This window comes from Harpia harpyja, chromosome 12, assembly GCF_026419915.1.
Source record: "Harpia harpyja isolate bHarHar1 chromosome 12, bHarHar1 primary haplotype, whole genome shotgun sequence".
In the NCBI taxonomy this organism is placed as follows: domain Eukaryota; kingdom Metazoa; phylum Chordata; class Aves; order Accipitriformes; family Accipitridae; genus Harpia; species Harpia harpyja.
In genome coordinates, this window is record NC_068951.1 from 33,312,909 (window position 1) to 33,331,781 (window position 18,873).

At 37.5% G+C, this 18,873-nt stretch overlaps 1 protein-coding gene across 17 annotated transcripts in view; it reads left to right on the forward strand.

Moving 5' to 3' along the window:
• The window catches only part of LRCH3 (leucine rich repeats and calponin homology domain containing 3), a 70,898-nt gene that overhangs the window by 44,875 nt on the left and 7,150 nt on the right, over positions 1–18,873 (forward strand). For 3 of the 17 annotated variants that reach the window (XM_052804623.1, XM_052804625.1, XM_052804626.1), the window contains exons 11-22: positions 1,918–2,013; positions 2,450–2,501; positions 2,657–2,797; positions 4,055–4,102; positions 5,179–5,232; positions 8,751–8,831; positions 10,203–10,274; positions 11,162–11,210; positions 11,706–11,819; positions 12,468–12,586; positions 14,146–14,283; positions 16,529–16,606. In XM_052804623.1, coding sequence (XP_052660583.1) covers positions 1,918–2,013; positions 2,450–2,501; positions 2,657–2,797; positions 4,055–4,102; positions 5,179–5,232; positions 8,751–8,831; positions 10,203–10,274; positions 11,162–11,210; positions 11,706–11,819; positions 12,468–12,586; positions 14,146–14,283; positions 16,529–16,606 — 1,042 coding nt within the window. The remainder of the gene's footprint in view (positions 1–1,917; positions 2,014–2,449; positions 2,502–2,656; positions 2,798–4,054; positions 4,103–5,178; positions 5,233–8,750; positions 8,832–10,202; positions 10,275–11,161; positions 11,211–11,705; positions 11,820–12,467; positions 12,587–14,145; positions 14,284–16,528; positions 16,607–18,873) is intronic. The other 14 variants (XM_052804627.1, XM_052804638.1, XM_052804631.1 and 11 more) reach the window with 10 other exon arrangements.

The window sequence follows — 18,873 nt, forward strand, 5'->3', positions numbered from 1 at the left end:
AGTGAATGTGCAAGGACTCAGCAGAAAACCAGCTCAATTGTACTAGGGATGTTTAAAAAAAAAAAAAAAAAGACAACTGCTAGCCATAAGTATGTCATTGCTTATGCTGTCAGTAGAAATTATTTTTAATGGTATTGAAAGAGAAAATAAAATCAAGAACAGCGTGTAAATTTTTCCAGAGTTATGGCAACATTTTAATAAGCATTTTGAAATGTGTAGTATATGTGCAGATACAGTAGGTGTACTGATACAAAGGAGGGTAACTACTTCAGCATGTATCAGCATTCCTTATCCTGTAGTGTCTACAGGTGAGGCATAAAATAATACAGCAGTCTGACATGTTCTTCCCAAATAAAGTGAGTGCTCTTGGTTTGAAAGACTGATTTTTTGTTTATTTATTTTTCTATTTGAACATTTGTGGTCAACATGGAAATAATTAGACTTTACAAACACTGGATTCCATGACATATCTGAAGGAAGTAAGAGGCTAGTTAGCCAGGAGAGAACTTCTGTTTACATAGATAGATATTAATGATAAAGGAAGTTGTAGTTCACTAGGGTATCCAGTGTTTTCAAAATTTAACTTAAGGATGGCAGCAGATCTTCATGTGGAAGTAGTTAATCAACAATCTAAATGAATTGTAGCTTGTTCATCTTATGCTGCAGCAGAGTGAAATTCTTAATGAGGCACTAAAAACAGGTCCTATTGTTATTGCCTTCAAAATTATGTAAAACCAGCCATATAACAATGTGTAATTTTTTTATATTTTAAGCTTGTATTACCCAAATACTTCATTTGTGGCAACCACAAGTTGTAAACTGTTTCCGCAATGATTCTGTGCAAATGCCTTGGCAGGCAGCCTCTTTTTTTTTTCTTCAGCATGCTGGAGCCATTAAAACTCTTAGAGTTGGATGTAATGCAGACTTCATCTCAAGAGTACTTACGTTGGTTGATTTAATTCAGTAAATACAGTTTGTGCCTCTGGACAGACTGTGGTGCATTCCTGATGCAAAAAAGCTGTGTGTACTCTGGTCTGAATATGCTTCTTGGCGCTTAGCTGAACCCAGTCCTGCCTGTTCAAAACAGCATAAGAATGGATTTGTCTTGTGCATCAATGCTAATTTAGGTAACAGAGGAGACCTGTTGCATATGGGTCTTCCACATCTCTTAAGCTTCTCTGTGCAGAGTAGGTAATAAGTCTACACACGGGCAGCAGGACTAATATTCTTTTGGAAATGCATTGGTAAGTGTGTATCTATTCCATAGTTGCCCCAGGAGCAAAGGTTACAGAGTCTATGCTGTCAAGAGTAAGCTACTTGATTTCCATCAGCTTGCTTTCTAGGCAGCAACATGACAGGGAACATGCTGTAGACTGTGGACCTTGGGAACTGCCAGTGCTAGCAGCTGCCTTCTAGCAAAGAACTGACTGCAAAATTTCTCTTTTATTGTTGATGTGATGGATAAGAGACAGATCCATTATTGTTTACCTTGTGACTTTGATGGCTTGTATCACTGACAGTTAGGAAGTCATCACTTGATTGGTGAAGTGAGTAGATTTGTTCTGAAAATATCAGAGGGTGCTAATGTTTAAAAATAATTCTGTTCTTTCCAGAGCAGAATAAGGCCTACAATAACCAGAATATAGTCTTAAAATAGAGATTCCATCTTTGTGCATTTTGAAATCATTGTTAATTAAGTTATGTTTGTTTAATTATGAACTGCAGTAGTTGTGATCTGACTTGGTATCACAACATGATTTCTTTAGTCATCCTAAATTTCACCTTTGTGGTTATCTGAAGCTAATTGTCTAGGCAATTACTCTTAGAAAAACAGCTGTAAGCTAGAGAATAATTCATCTGACAGTAGTTTATATGCATCAGTGGCCAATCCCCCTTCCACCTGGTGTTTACCTGCAGGGATACTGATGAATTACGAAGACCTGAAACTCTAAATTTGATGCAGAACAGAGAGCATCACCAAGTACTAACGAGTTATGTGGACAGGACAGAGAGGTAGGGAAAAGAAACATAGTTTCTACTGATTAATTTTTGTCCCCTCACCCCACCAATAACCGTAGTAGCCAGTTATTCCTCTAAATGAAGATCATCTGAAAAGTTCCTGGATTGGTTACTTAACCAGCTCTTAGAGAATGGGTATAAAGTACTGAGTATCTCAATGTAATAGGCCAAACATACAGTCCAATTGGTACATCTTGAGCTGTAGAAAAATTTTGTCACAATACAGGAGGATAGAAATGACTGTACAATATCTGTCATGCACAATGAGTTAAACCGTTACTGCAGCGGTTGGTTTAACAGCTTTGCTTACTAAACAGTTACTCTTCTGATTTGATGAGATACTTGTCTGTCACTGACAATTCATGGATGAAAATTTGTTTATATTTAAGATAAAAAGTATACTTAACCCTCTTATTTTTCCATTTGTCAGATCCCCAGCTGATTCACCTTACTTTCTCTCTCTATCAAGTCACCACAGTCAGGTAACACATTGAATTCTACTATTTTATTCTTTTGGATTAATTTGATGCAAAACCAAAGTGATGTCAGCCATAAGACATGGAGTGTTTCTCTTTAACCCATCTGTTTTACCCTGTGTAGCTCTGCCTTTACAGCCTGGTGCACTGTTTTGTTCCAGGTTCCTAATACAGATCCCGAGCTGCACCGCAGACACATGGAGCGTACCCGTCGGGAGGCCCAGCTAGCAGCGCTTCAGTACGAGGAAGAGAGGATGAGAACAAAACAGATTCAGAGAGAAGCTGTCCTTGACTTTGTTAAGGTACCTCCTTTTAGTACCTACTTGATACTTTATCTTTTCTGAATCCCTTAATGAAAATTAATTGCCAAGATCATTAATACTTGTACATTAGTTACACTCTTGGGCATGGAATGCACTGTATAAAGAAAATGGAGAGATAGCATTTAAGTACATTCAGTATTGGTGCTGTAGCTTAACACAGACAAAACTAGAACTGAGGAGGAAGATGGAAGAGATTTACCCAAGATATGATTGTTGCAAAGAATTCTGTTTTTACATAGTCTGCCTCATTCTCTCAATTTTTCATTTGCATAGATGTGATAGGATTGGTATAAGAAAGAAGGGGTCTCTATTTGAGAAGGCATAGAGGCAATTTAATTTTGAAGACAAATTTGGCAGAGAAGAAAGCAATCATACGCACGAGAAGATAATGTTGCCTGATCTATTTTGGTATTTTATGATGCATAAATGACTTACCTCCAGGTAAAGCATGGGTGCAGATTTATGGTACATCAGACCCGTGGACACTGCGCCTTCACTTTCGCTTTCAGTGCAGTCAATATGAAGTAGTCTGCTGCTTAACATGCAAACTTGTTTATATGCTAGTTGACTTAAATTTATTTTACTGTTTACTGCTCTGGTGACCTACCAAATCTTGCCATCACAAATTTAAGAAACGTTATAATTATTATTTTGGGCTTAGGGTGGTCTGCAGAGAGGAGAAGATTGCATTTATGTAATGTATAAAGTTAGTTTAGAAGAAGATTTTTAGCTGCCTGAAACTAGGCTTTTCATTAGCACCGACTAATCTCAGGCCCCTGGCAATGTTTTGTAGAAAAGCTGCTTTTATTAAAGATTCTGCTCAGTCTTTCAGTTAAAGACTTTAGGATGCATTTTGTTCATTGATGAGCCTTTGGGGGTTTTCAGTTTGGGTTGTTTTTTTTTTTCTTCTGTTGCCTTTGTTATTCATGAGCACTTTATTCTCAGCAATTAAATTCCTCCCTTGGGTTATATTTTGGGTTTATTATGCATCTTTAATCTGCAAAAACAAATTGTTTTTTTTGTTTTTGTATGGAATAAAGGCTGTTTTTTTTACAAATAGTATCAGTGAAGTTTCAGCTCAGTGGAAACTTGGAATTTCCCCAGTGCATGTTTTATTTAAAAACTAAGGCTTCTTGTGTTTTAAAACACTTCCAAATTATGGTGGTTTGTTCTGAGTTTTTGTTTCTCTGTCACATTCTTTTAAATTGGTCGTTCATTTTTCCTTTTTCTCTACAGCAAAAAGCATCCTTAAGTCCTCAGAAGCAAAGTCCTCTGGATAGTGAGGTAAGAGTCCAGTAAGAGTATTACTGGGGATGTCAGCACCTGAATTCTTAGCTCTCTCCATCAGAGATATTTTCCTGATTGTGGAGAACTCTTGGATTGGGTTTTTTGTGTTTATGGAACCAGTCTAATATTTCTGTTCATGTAGATTGCCTGTCCGAGTGTGTTGTTTTATTTTCTTGTATGTTTTCTATGTTCTATACAGAAAATACATTTCATATTCCATTTTAAGATGCTCCTTGTGAGCAGTACAGTTTACTTTCCAACGGGAGTATTCAGACAAGTTACTGCGTTGTAGTCACCCTTCATTGATCAGTTTTCTCCCAGTTTCCTATCATTAGATCACCAGTTATTCCAGAAAGATTAAGCGTTAGAATGTTGAGGGCTATCGGAAAAATAAATAAATAAAATTTTTAAAAGTTTTATTCTAGTGTAGTTTCATAATCAAAAACAGTAAGTCAGTAGGGAACACAAATCATACAAGTCTCAGTCTTCTAGAATATACAGAGCTGAGCCAATGACATCTGTTCACTCTGCATCAGATTTCTGCATAGTAATGGCTCTTCCACTGCTTGCCATCCCCACTTTCCTCCAGAGGAAGATAATTCACTTGGCAGTGTTAATCAGATCAAAAATTTTAATAATATAATGAATATAAATAGTTATTTAGCAGCATTTTCCAACTAACTCTTTTTTGTTAGAAAATTACCGAACGTGGGGTAATTGAAATAGTTTTTGCTCCTTTTCCTTCTTAATGTTCTTCTGGTCTTAATTTATTCTTTTAAAGGGTCCTTTGTTCTACCACAGTAAGAGCTGTGAATACATAGTTGTCCCTATTTGCTTGAGACAATACAGAAAGCAGAATAATTGATTCCTTAAGTAATACGAATGCGCTATAATTCATGGGTCATGTGGCTATATATTCCTTCAGAGTTACATATACTTTATGGATTTTTAAAAAAAGCCTGACAGTGCTATAAACAAGCAGTACTTGTTCCAAAATGTCTGTCTGTTCACATACCATGTGTTTCTGACATTCTGTGTGTTTCTGACATTACTCCATCTCTCCCACCTCCCAGTGTCCCTTTCCATCCAGAAGGTCTCAGCATACTGATGATAGTGCCTTGTTAGTGGTAAGATCCTGCACGTAATGGCCTTTTTGTGTGGCAGATTCTAGAGCATACAAATAACGTGTTATGATTGTCTCAGATTAGACCAACTATTTCAGAGCTAATCTAAATAGCATAAAACATGACCATCTTCTTTGAAAAGTAGCTTTAGCTGTGAACTTTAATATTACGAATATGTTGATACTTGTACTGTCAGCCATTTGTTAATAATATAGTGATGTTTTTCCACAAAATAATTAAAGCTTAACTTTTGCTGAGAGCAGAGGAAAATTACTGATAGTAAAGAAGAGCTTCTAAAATTAAAAATTCACCTCTAGTTTTTATTCTCCGTTTAGCTTGCTTCCTAATCGATGTGCTCTTCAGTGTCAAGTAAGCAATTTTAATGCTTCGAGTACAGCCTTCTACTTTAACTTGTCTGCGTCCTGCACATGGTGGTTAGAAATACTTAGTATCTTGGTAACCATATCATAGCATAGGGAAAAACTGCTCTACCTATGAATGCTACCAGTCATGAAATGTTCCTCATACCTTTTTATTGTTTATCAGCAAAGATATCTTAAAAATAAACTATTTTGAACACTTAGCAAAAATAAAAACATTTATGTACTCAATTCATGTTTTATGCTATTTCTTCCTTTATGGCATCTTAGCAATATAGCATAATTAAAGAATATAATCAATGCCATAATCCATGTCTATAAAGGAAAAATACACCTGATTTGCCTGCTGTTGCATGACTGCATGCCTGGGATTTATTTTCTTAATTCATGTGCTTCCATTATCTGCCTAAATTTTCTTTAGGCAGTGCTCTCAGTTAGAATATCTCTCTCCAGAACATGTTGGTCAAGATATTTACTGTCTCTTTATTCAGACTCTTTGGTTTTCCTGCTTTCACCTGACTAGCACTTTGTGGGAGAGAAAAACTTTGTAATAGTAGAGAGAGATTTAATGATTGTGCATGTGCCTGTTTAGAGAAATCATAATCACTTAGCATATAAAACTGTACTTTCATATTTAGATAATAGGAAACAGGAGAATAGCAGTGGTTTGGGTTAATTAAGTGTTTATACTCTGTTGTCAGTGAATTCATCTTTGGAATGTATTTTAAAGATAGCTTTAAGGACCCCATTTCTATTTGATTGTGTGATCCCATGACTTTTGTTGTAAATTCATATGTAGAATTTCACATTACATTACATGACTTGGAATTTTCAGAAATTATTTTGAAACTGGCTTCTATTGCTGTTTGTTTCCTTTGTGTCTTTAACCAAGTTACATCCTTGCACTTCATAAAGAAGTGGCCAGGCTGGTAAGGAAAGATTGAACTAGATTTGAAAGCAATCATTTCTCTGTTTTTCTTTTGATTCCTTGCTCTTTTCAGCAGCACTAAACTATAATAGTATATGAAATACTGGGTCTTCTGAACTGCTGAAGTATGATATGGAGCTCTATTTTGTAGTGGAAATACACACTGTGCCTAATGATGACATATGCCAGGGCAGCTGTTTCTGGCAGTTATTGTAACTGGAACATTAAGCCCAGGCTAGCTCATGAATTTGTAGCATTTTTGTTTCCACAAATGTATTTTGTATGGTAAAAACTTGTTCAGCAACAAGGTTCATTAGTTTGCTTTAAGGGGGGGGGGGGGGGGGAGGTATGTCATAAGAGCTTTTTTACTTTTACCTTTTTATATTCTATTGCATTTCATTTGATGTATTCCCTGTCCTTATGGATTTGAAATTTAGCTAGGTCTCATTTCTGAGGATGTTTTTTTCCTCCACCAAAGTATAGAGGCATTTCATATCAAAATTCTGTTGCTAATGGCAGTTTTCAGTACACATTTTCCATTTACATAGTTTCCTCTCTGTCTTTTTCTCTCTGCATAAAGACTGCATGCAGTAGTGTAAACTTTACCTTACAAAACTCTTGGACATTGAAACTTGCAGATAAGTTAGTTTAAAAAAAAAAAGTTCTGCTAGATTTTCCACTGATTGTTCTAGCTTTATGGCATGGGAATAACACTTAGTGGCAAAAAAGGAGAATATTACATAGAGGTGTAGTAAAAGATCTTTTGTTCAGCATTTCCCTCATTACATCAGAACTCTCTAAACTGAGCAGTTGCTTTTCTTTTGCTCCAAACAATGTTTTCAGCTCAGATGTAAGGAAAAGATTTAAAAAGTATTAAGTCTAATATGTAGTTAGAAGGCCAAGTGAGCTTTCTTTTATTTTACTACTTCCGCCTTCTGGTATTGTTACTGCTTTAACAAAAAAATTCTTAAAACCAAAATTTAAGTTGTGAATCTCCTTTTTTAAATCTTACATCATGTTTCTTTTGGTCTTCTCCTTGTTGTCTTTTATCACTAATTAAAATTGAAATGTATTCACATTGCAGAGGTTACTCTGACTGTTTCCTTCAGTTTGTAAACAATTTCAGGACAGTCTGTTTGAACTCACAAAATGACTACCCATACTTTCTATGAATGTTACTAGTTCGGTTTAGTTGTATGTTTCTCCTACATACCTGTGATTAGAAGCGAAGTGGAGACTGGCTGTAGTGCATCATTGCACACTATGGTGGATTTCTTTGTGTTGACTTGTAATAGCCAGACTAACTAAAATGTTGCTGAAGAAATGTAATCACTGGCTTCTCTGAGAAAATGTGCTGTATACCTCAAAGTTTTATATTAGTCATATCCTGCTTGCTATTCTCACAAGGGTAGTCCCATTTGTTAGAATTGGAGATTACTTGTTGAGATAGTGTCAAGGCTTCAGACTTGGCTAATGATTTCAGCCTTGATTGCTTATGAATCTCATTTTTCCCCAAATACATTCTTGTTTTCTCCCATACTGTCCCTTACAAGGTGAGTACTATGGAAGGAAAAAAAACCCAAAACATCCTCTCAAACTGCTGCTCAATTTCTCTGTTGTAAAGCCTGTAAAATACCTGATAAGCATCACGCAGCTGGTGTGACCTCTTCCTTTCTTAACCTTTGTGTCATTGGTGCCTTGTGCTCCCTTCATTGCCTTGTGTTTTCTTGTTGTGGTCTAAAACATGGCCTGAGGTCATCGTGTTACTGTTAGCACATGGGATCTCTGAAACATTTTAAGTTAAGACTTTTAGGCACCAGTGTGTTACAAATAATAATGGTATGGGTAAAGTAAGCAGGACTTGAATTATGCTAACTTGTACCCTGGAGTTTTCTCTCAGACCGTTGGCATCCGTTTGTGTATTCAAATGTTTAATAATCAAATTCCCTTAAAACATCCTTATTTGGTTTGTACAGAGTTCTGGTTGGGCTCTGCTTTGGCAGTCCCTGTATCTGCAGTTGTTTCTGGCCCAGGGAGATTTCTCTGACTTCAGTGCTAGACCTAGAGGCCAAGGGTGGCGTTCGCAGTAGGGTGTTTTAAGTCTGAATTGCAGCATCCTGGTTCCTTTTGTATTGTGGCTACCTTTTCTTACAATTGTTCTTTGCCTCACTTCTTCCTTTCTTCCCTCTGTCTTTCCTTGCTGTCCCTGACAGAATGGCTTTGAGCCTCTCTTTGTGTTTGAGATTGACAATAACACCAATACCATTAAAAGGCGGCCAGGGACTCGCAAACAGGTGAAGAGCATGCAGTGTGTTGCTGTTGTGATTGTCCTACCCTGTGGTGTGCTGTGTTCCCCTTCCCTTCGCCCACTGCTGAGTATGTGGACTGTGACGACTTCTTGTCAGTCTGCATCAAGGTTGTCTTGCTCTTTTCATACAGGAATAAACAGTTATGTTAATGTTACAGACCACCTGCTTCTGGTTTATTTTACTCTTCTCATATACTAGCTAATGTTTTGCTTAAGTAATATTTTGAAACTCTTTAAAACAAAACAAAATAAAAAAAAGAAACCCATGATTTTTTGCTCTGCACTGCTGTGGAGAAAGAGACTGTCTTGAGGATCAGATGTTAAGTCTGCATAGGGCCTAAAGCTGTTTGTACTTAAGGCTTGCCCTGAGTATAGCCTCTCCTTCTAGTCCTTCCTGGCTGTACTGTTCTGAAGTGGCAGAATAGTTGCAAATCATTAAAAACTAACACACCCAAGCATGTTGTTCACATCTGTAGAGTTTTTAGGTGTCATTTGGTGTTCTTTTCCTGTGCTGAACTGCCACTTTGCTATTTGAATGCTGTTTCAGAAAGTATAGTTTCATTCTTGAGCCATTCAGTCCTCAAATGTGAACGTTTTGATTGTACTTTCAGTAAGACACAGAATTGGACCTTCTAGATTCACCTGTCAGTGACAGATTGGCATGCTGGAGCTCCTGTTCTGTAAACATGAAAAGTTGTTAATTTGGTTGGGTTTGATATTGATTATAATTGAAATTTGGCTGCACTTTTATGTGTGACAACACTGTAAATCTTAACACTGACATCTTCGCTGAGAGCTAGATTCCACCCATGGAATCTTATTTACTTTGTGTGTAATTCACAAGGATCAGCATTAGGTGTTTGTGGCAGACACAAAGTGTGTATTCTTGAGCCTGTTAGATGTGGGCTTCTCTGATTTTACAAAGTTGATAGGAAAATAACATAGTAAAAATGCATAACATACTTGAAACATTAAAAAGAAAGCTATTTATTTTGAATAGTGGCTCAGAATGAACTGTTGTAGGGTAAAATTTCCTTTTGCCTGATGGCATAAGTGTTACATTAGGTGTTACTAAAGAAGCTTTTGCATCACTTATTGTTCTTAGTTCTGCTTTTGATGTCACTGTGTTGTGTGTAGAAGAAACATCGCACTTCTCAAGCTTGTCAGGCAGAAAGTTCAGGAGGGTAGGAAGGCTATAACTGTAGTTCAGCAAGTATGTATCTGTGCCCGTTGACCGTTTCTGAGAATGTGATTGTGATCACCTCTTCCTTTTTAACTTGTTTACTGCATTCCACCTTTGTGCATGACCTGTCAGCCGTTTGCTAACCCTGCTACTGCCTTCTCTTTCTGCATTCAGTCACTCTCAGGGTTGAATCAAGAAAGCTGTGCTACTACCCTGCCTAATGCCTCTACCTTCAGTCCTGTCAAGGTATCTCTTGCTATTATCATTCACCAGTAAAGCTAACAAAAAACTCTTGGATCCACACATCTGTTTTAACAGGTGTTAGTCTGTCAGCTTCTAATCAAAAGTTCAGGTAGGGTATGAATCCAATTTACCTGATTAAACTGTAGTAGGTATTACCTCATCTTAGCTTTAGGCTGTGTCTACAGGAGGCCTAAGCTATAAAAACATGGTATCCAGTCTCTGCTCTGAGGGGTTCTTGGTTGTCTTTGATGTTGCTTTTTCTGTACAAGACTATTTACTCTTGACCAGGCTGAGTTCATCAAAAGTACTCCTGTTGTATGCTTTACCAGCTTACTTCTGAATACAGATATTCTATATTTCTTTCTCTTCTGTGGAAACTGCTATACTGAATGCATTCATCACAAGAAATCATTAGTCTGTGTAAGTACTGTAGTAAAACTATGGTGTGTTTCACTGGGGAGAGTGATGTTCAGTAAATAGCAGTTTTGCATTAGCAAAGGTGTCAGAAGTGTATCCTTATTGGTGCTGCTGTAATGCAGGTTCTGCATGTTACTTAATTGTTTTTCTGTGTCCCTTTTGCAAAGAATACTTTGAAAGTTTCGGTTAGAAAGAAAAGTAAACAAAGATCTGTCATTGCACAGTCAGTGCTGTTTCATCATTGTTTTTCCTCAGAAAAAGCAATTGTGTCATTTCTGCAAAAGAAAAAGCTTTGTCATTTTCTGCAGACATGAGACTTGGGGAACAACATACTGTTTTTTCACATTTCTGGTTCTTTTCTGAAATACATTTAGATGGATGGAGCCTTTTTTTAAAACACAGCAAATGAAAATGCAGTCACAGCTTTTCTAGATTAGGACCATTTATACTCTTCTGCTTTTTTTTGTCCACAGAGCGATGACAGATCTACCATTTCCCCCGGCTCACCTACCACTCAGACAGGTAACAGGGAAAGGAAAAAAAACTTCTGAAAAATAACATCAAAATGCCTGCTTGCTTATTTGTACTATGAAGAGAAGGGAGCATATGTTTCCATCTCTGTATGTGGCACTGCTGTGTTTGAGAATTTACCCAGTTATTTGGGTCCCCTTAGCAACACTTGAGGGAAGAGACAGCAGGGGTGAAGCATGTCCTTAGGCAGAGCGTAGGGTTTGGCTGGTTTAGGCCTTCATACAGGCTTTGGCACACAAATGCATTCAGCAAGAGTCAGAACAGTTGTTGGAATTGGTATGTGGAATGTGCTTTGCATGCAAGTGTCCTTGGAAGTGCCTTTTCCTGCTCTGCGCTTTTATCATGCATGGCTGTAATTTATTTTGTCATTATTATATTAAAATTTTTGTTTTGTTCTTTTTAATTACCACACTGCTGAACCCATTTCCTATTTAACCATTTCCTTCTTCCTCCTTTCCTTTCCTGTGCCTTTCCACATTTGTTTAGTCCACCTTTCCCCTCCATATCCTGGCCATGCAGCCCCGCCTTCCTATAGAAACCCTTCCCAGCGACCTGAGAGTTTCCTTTTCCGAGCAGCTGTCAGGGATGAAGCAAACAAAGGTAGGTTATATAGCTCAGAAATTAGTTAGTTTTGCTACATTATATTAACATCTGCATTACCTAGGTTTTGCACTGTTCTGTTACTTCAGGTCATTATCATCAAACTACTTTTAGAGTTCCATTTGTAGACACATGGCATTAAATATTTTGTGCATAAGCGATTTTTTATTTAGAGCTGTCAAGTATTCTTTTGTCATATTTGGGGAAATGTGGGAATTTGTTCTTCCTGCTCTGTGCTTACGCCTAAAAAGATACTAAGTAAATGCCACAAAAGCCTTTAACAACAGATGAAGGCAGCTTGATAAATTTTGCATTGCACAGTAGCACATAACAAAATTGCAATTTCTGTAGAAAGATTGAGCTGTTTCAACATACGCCATCCAGCAAAACTTTGTCCTCCTTTCTGAATGATTATTATCCAACAAAAAGAACAGAATCTAAACAGAAAGGAAAATGTGTTAAAGAACACCTCATTTAGATTAGTAGATCATTAGTTTGATTAATGATCAAATGAAAGAAACAGATTTGTGAAAAGGAATGCACTGTACCCATTCTGGAACCTTGTGTGTGCATATATAGTACAGCAGTGAAGGACAATCAGCCAAACCGTGCTTAGTGATTTTTCTTTCCTTCATGCTACTTTTTTAGCTGTTGCTTCATCTTCTACCTGTGCCTTGTCTCCTGCTAATGATTCTGCAGACCCTAGAGTAAGACAAAACTCCAAACAGCGAGAGGAGGAGCTGGAGCTAATAGAGCAGCTACGTAAGGTAAGCGCTGCCAGGAGCCAGTATGCGGACATCTTAGTAGATGCATTGTGTGTGCCCTGCTAAATCTGTCCCTGTGTTTTGGACTGATTTCACTGAACCAATATGGTGCACAGTTGACCAAAATTAAATGGCATTGTACAGCCTAAGTGGTTCTTTCAGATGGATGCAGTGGTGTTCACGTTGTTTTTTGTGGTGGATAAAGTCAGCTTCAAATTCTGTAAAATAAACTGTGCTGACTCCTGGTTTTGAGTGTCCGGTGATCTCTGCTTTTAAAATGAATGTGTGCTTTCTTTCTTCCTTATCAGCCTTCACACTTGTAAGGAACTCCCTGGAAAGTTGCCTCACTGTCTTCCTTTTAATCTCTTTTTTTTAAAACTCCTATTTGCTGTAAAGCCCACAGAAAAGCAGATGGAGTGCAGAGACTACTGCCAGTCATGCTGACAGCATGGTTTCCTTGTGTGCTCTGATCCATCTATTGATTCTTGCCTTACCCTTAGTTAAGTGCAGAACATCTGAGGCACAAATATTCCTTATACTTGTGCTTTTTGTCTGTTCAGGGCCACCACACCCCTGGTTTGTACCAGGATACAATGACAATACACGTGAATATTGAAAATGCCACATGGCATTAAGGTACCGCTCTGCTTTGCCCCAGACTTGTTTCTGCAGAGCATGAAGGCATTCCTTGAGGTGCTCTAATTAATTGTTTGAACTTTCCCAAGAAATAAAAATTCCTACTTGTTAAAGCTCATTTTAAAAGCCATAAGCACCCCAGATGGACAGAAAGAATTCCTTCTCTTTGTAAATTTTAAAGTAAGGATAATCTCCTTTCTCTAAAAGGAGAAAGTTATCTTAAATAAAACAAAACAAAACTTGGAGCTGTTTGCAGACCCTCTCTTCTGTTATCTCAGAATGCTTTGTATGTAGTCTGTCTCTTGTTCAGCTTTCCAGGTAAGCTTAAATTTTTTTTTTTTTTTTTAATACTTCAAAAAATTTAGATAAAGCATAACAACTCAGTCAAATTCACACAGCGTTTGAAATAATATTAAAAGCCTGAATTGAATTTTTATTCATTCCCTTACACAAATGCTAACTACCTCATTTTTTAAAAAATATTTATGCCAAGTAGTTCAGGTTTTTCTTTACAGGCAAAAATGTTGTCTTGACTTTTGTTAACTGTGTTGTCCTCCAACCCACAAAGACAATTATTTTCACTTCTCGTGGCTGAACCATTCTCTGAGAATATGTAGGATTAGGTATACTGTTCCTAGACCCTGATTTCCATTATTTTTGACTAATGGTTCTCTTAGTCCCCTGTACTGTACAATGAAAACTGTTCGTCATTGAACTCAATTGCTCCCAGACTGTGGTCAGCTCTGGGCCACAGTAGTGAGCAGAGCTTTCCTTGATGTTATTCAGAAAGCTGCTTGGAAACGTCATGAGGCTGGACAGAGAGTTGTAATGCAAGCACACTACCTCTTATAAAATGTTCTGCAGAATGAAACAGTTGGAGGAAACCAGCTCTTAGTTTTTATGTGTCCATATTAATTTTTCTACAGAATATAGAATCACGGTTGAAAGTGTCGTTGCCCAGTGATCTTGGAGCAGCTCTCACCGATGGTGTTGTTCTATGCCATTTAGCTAATCACGTGCGTCCCCGATCTGTTCCCAGCATTCATGTCCCCTCACCCGCTGTTGTAAGTATGTAATAATGATAGTATTTTATAGGTGTCCAAAATAACATCCAACGAAGTCCTGTAATCCAGACAAATGCTAAATTGAGGATTCTCCTCTGTGAATGTACATCACAAAAAATAACCATCTGTTCTCTCTAAAAAAAGGTATATAGCGTCATTAAAAGAAACTGTGTTTGGGTTTGTTTCATTTAACTGAAGTTACTTCTAACCCAGATTGTAAGAAAATGTTAACATTTTCAAGTCCTCCCTATGTTAACTTGAAAACTAGTGAAATAAGAGACAGTTCAGCATAAAAACTGAAATAGAGTATTTCAGAAGATCAAAAGGTCCAAGAAGTTCAGGGAAACAGATAGTAGGGAAATACAACATTCTCTACAATGTTTAGGATTCCACTATACATGACAGCGAAAACAGGCAGAGAAGCCAAGCTGATTCCTGTGTCCACTTTACAGCACTACAAATTCCTCTGCTTAGGAATTTTAGCAGAGAACACTCAAGCTACTTGGAGAACAGCATCTCCTGGAACAACACAAATCCAGTTGTACTTTTGTGATAAGAGAAAAAAAGGTTGCATCTGGGGTCTGTTCAGAGCAAGGAAGGAATTGCACAGAGAAGTTTGAAATTTTCTGAAGTTGTTTCTCTTACCCTGCCTAACTGCAGTGTTTCTGGAAAGCAATGAAGATAATCTATTTCTGGATGCATTACTCTATATCATGTAGGGAAAGCACAAAATTGGAGAAAGGTCAAGAACTGTGAAATAATGACAGATTATTTACCTAATCTGTATTTGTGGAAGTCAGAAAGTTCAGTGAAAATATTTAGGGTCGGCTACTTAAAAGTAGTATGGACAGGAAGATTGCTTGTTATGCACCTTTAAATTGTATGAATAAGGAAAAAACCCTGAAGATTGTTCTTGGGAGAAGTTGTTGAAACACGCATGTTGTGTTTGCTTTTCCTTATTGTGGAGTCAGTCTTTGTGTTGGCTGGAATTTGAACTGGCACTTACAGGGCTGCCTACTATATCATTGTGGTTCCTCTCCCTTGGACTTAATGTGAACAAGCAGATGTCCTCATTATTTTGAGAACGATTGAACTGGACATGCCAACATTTTAGGCAGATTGTGGAATCATTAAGAGAAAAGGCATACAGCCGCTATTCAGAAGACTTGCGTCATTGAGAATATCTTTTCAATGGCCTGGTTTTATGTGCTGTTGAATATTCTGTGTTAGGAATTAAATCATGGCTTTGTCGTATAAATCCCAAGGAAGAGGCAGCCTTTAGCTGCACGGCTCCAGGAGCAGAAGAGGCATCGTGTCATTCCTCAGTCACAATGTGATCTTTGTATTCCCTTCATCCTTCGGTAGAAGGAAGTGAGCGCTAGCCTTTAACCTGCTTTCTTGGTGGGGAAATACGGCACATTGAGGGGACAGAGCAGAAGCCCCACCACTTATGGAAAAGTATTGAACCCACAGAGGCAGCTGCCTGCTGCTATGTGGACTGTGGGTAGCTTGTTCAAAGGAGCAGGAAGCTTGTGTCTCTTTAACCAGAAAAGAATAAGCTTCAAGAACAGAAACAAGACAGCCTGTGCCATCATATGTCTGTGTAGAGGTGTGAAAGCTAACTGTAGAAAAAAGCTTGCTTGAAAAAATGCCAGTGAGTGCAATTCAAACAGCTACATCAAACACATCTACAGGAGGCTTACAAGCAGAAAGCTTTGATTCCAGTTTTCTTCCATTGTTTTCTGGTTTCATCTAGCCTTCATTTTTTTAATCCTTTTGTTAATTGAAATATGGTTTGATATTATATATATTTTTGTATTGTAATAATCCAGAACAGACTCCAGATTGCTTCATATCATGAAATTGCTCTGAAATCACAGCATGGAAGCCCTGCATGTATGTTTCGTTCAAAATATATTTTTAAAATTGTCATACAGTAGTCCCTGAAAGTGTTAGCCAGTTTTATATAACACCTTGTATATAAATATTGCACAGCTTAGAATTGTCTTTTTTAAAAAACATCCAGCACTCATAAATTAGCTTTTCATAAAATAGTTTTGAAATTTGGGCTTGCTTTTTTAAAGAAAAGCAAACTTCAACAGAGCCTGCTTTGAATTAGACAAGTCAGTGTCAGTGCAGTATGCTTTTGGCAAAGAGATTTATTAAGAGTTTTACTTAAATAAAAAAATAAAGATCTTTTAAAATCCTGTCAATTAAGAACACTGCCTCCTTTACTTCTTTGCAGCCTAAACTTACAATGGCAAAATGCAGACGAAATGTGGAGAATTTCTTGGAAGCCTGCAGAAGGATTGGAGTGCCTCAGGTATGTATTTCTACTATCCTGATATAATGTTTCAGGTGCAGTTTTGTATGAGGCTTCAGAAAGTAAAACCTTCTTTGGAAGATTGGATGAAAACAAAATTATTAAAGGTTTAGAAGGTTCAGGTATAAGCGATGTCTTGCAGTGTAGATCAGACTTACCTTGCATTGTCTTCCGGAGCAAAATGAAGTCAGATATAGTTTGTCAGAGGTCTGATTCACTTACTGCTGTGCCTCAAATTCATAATAGCTGATGCAGTTCAAGTCTGCCTTTAGAATTGCAAGGTATTTCTATAAAAACAATTACATTTTCTCAAGATTAGATATTTGACAGCTTAAAAGTGGGATAAAATTTGGACTATGTTTTGCATGTGTTATTTCTATCCCAAAGCTTTTCATGTTCCTTCAGAATAATTCTCTTATGTGAACATCTTTACTGTCTTCCCAACAAATCACAGTATTTTTGGCCTTTCTCTCATGGTAGCTATCTTTGCATAGATCCTAATTCTTTTGTTATGTACCAGTGGTAGAAGTCTATCTTCTGGTATTCGTTGTCCCCTTCTGAAACTTCGAAGATCTAGGAGGCGGGAACATATAAAATAGTCCATCTGAGTCCAGTCACCCGGTTTTATGCTGTCCTGTCCTTTCCACTTTGTCTTATTCAGCAGCTGTGTCAGTACAAATAGTTTTGATACGTCATGTTTTTCTTAATTTTTCTTCCAGTGCATTAATTGATTTGGTTTCTTACACTGCTAAGCATTAGTGTTTCTGTTGTAGGTGCTGTTTTCTTTCTTTTGTATTGTGAAAGGGAAGAGTAGACCCAGTGGCTAATTTCCCAGCTATTTCTAAAAGCAGTGTTCTCAAGTCAGTCATGCAGTACTTCCTGGTGTTTTCAGATAGCTTCACTTGCAGGTATTTGACCCACTGGGCTTTTAGGACAGCATATTTATTGAGCTGCCTGGCAATTTCACATGACTCGGTGGTGAATCCCGTTGGAACATGGTAGAGAGTTGTAAGTGATCATTAGTACTTTGAGATCCTGCACTATTTTGGTCCCCTAAGAAACTTCAGACTTCTACTCCCAGCAGAACTGCACAATATAAATTTGTCTGGGGCAAAATTGTTCAATTCCGTCCCAGCTTCACTATAGCTCCCTCAAATATGAAGATGTAATTTTCATCAGGTTGCAGTACAGAGCAGATCACCAAAATGACCCACATTTAAAAACAAACAAACAAAAAAGTCACTCAAGAAAAAGTCCCTTATAAATCCAGTCTGCTACATCTGCTACACCTACTGTCTAGGACCCTCCTGTTTTTCTCGTATTTCTTGCTTTAATGTGAAAAGAGTTCAAGGAGAGTGTCTCTGGGGAAACTTAATGAAATACCCCGACCTGAACTCTAAAGTTGCTCTCACATGTCTACATTACTTACCTACTGAGATGTTAATCTAAGATATCTGTATGCAAGAATGGCGTGGCAGCCTAGTATATTTTTCTTGAAACGATGCCTGCAGGTATTTCCTTTCATTTAAATTCTAATTACAAAAATAAAAGGCTTTCTGAAAGCATGGATCTATGTAGAAATACTTACCTTCTAAGAGGAAGGCTACTTTCAGAAAATTCTAATTACAGGCATCACAGTGGAGCAGCTATTTCTATAGGACTTCGCTAGTTAAAGCCCTTGCATCAAAAGAAACCAACAGTTGAACACATTGATATGTGCATCTAGATTTCACTGATTTATAGCAGTTACCTGTGTGAAAGGGAGGGAAAAGATACCCAGTGGGAATAGTTACAGAACACTTAAACTCTAATTAGTAATAGATATTTCTGCAGGACACTGCGTTCAAGCATCAGTTACACATAAATAATCCCTTGTCCTACTGTCTTCATTAACTAAGATACATGTGGAGACTTAGCTTTGGTGAGTACTCAGTGCCAACAGCATCTCAGAAACCCGTAGCCTCTTCATTTCCCCTGGAGAAAAACAGTTTTCACTAAGGCATGTGTAAACTGTTATGTTTTTAACAACAAAGACTGTTACATGTTTAAGCTGTACAGGTGACAGGCACCTCATTGAACACTAAATATTTGCATTAAGTGAGTTCTCTGCAATGGGAGTCTTGCAGATTCCTTTGAGAATTAACCAGCTGTGATATGCTTCTTGAACATGTAGGTTATATCTGAGATGTCTGATGACTGACTGCTTCGTGGATGTTGCTATGGCTAACTGACTGACCTTTTTTTTTCTGTCTGTTTTCCCTTCCTGC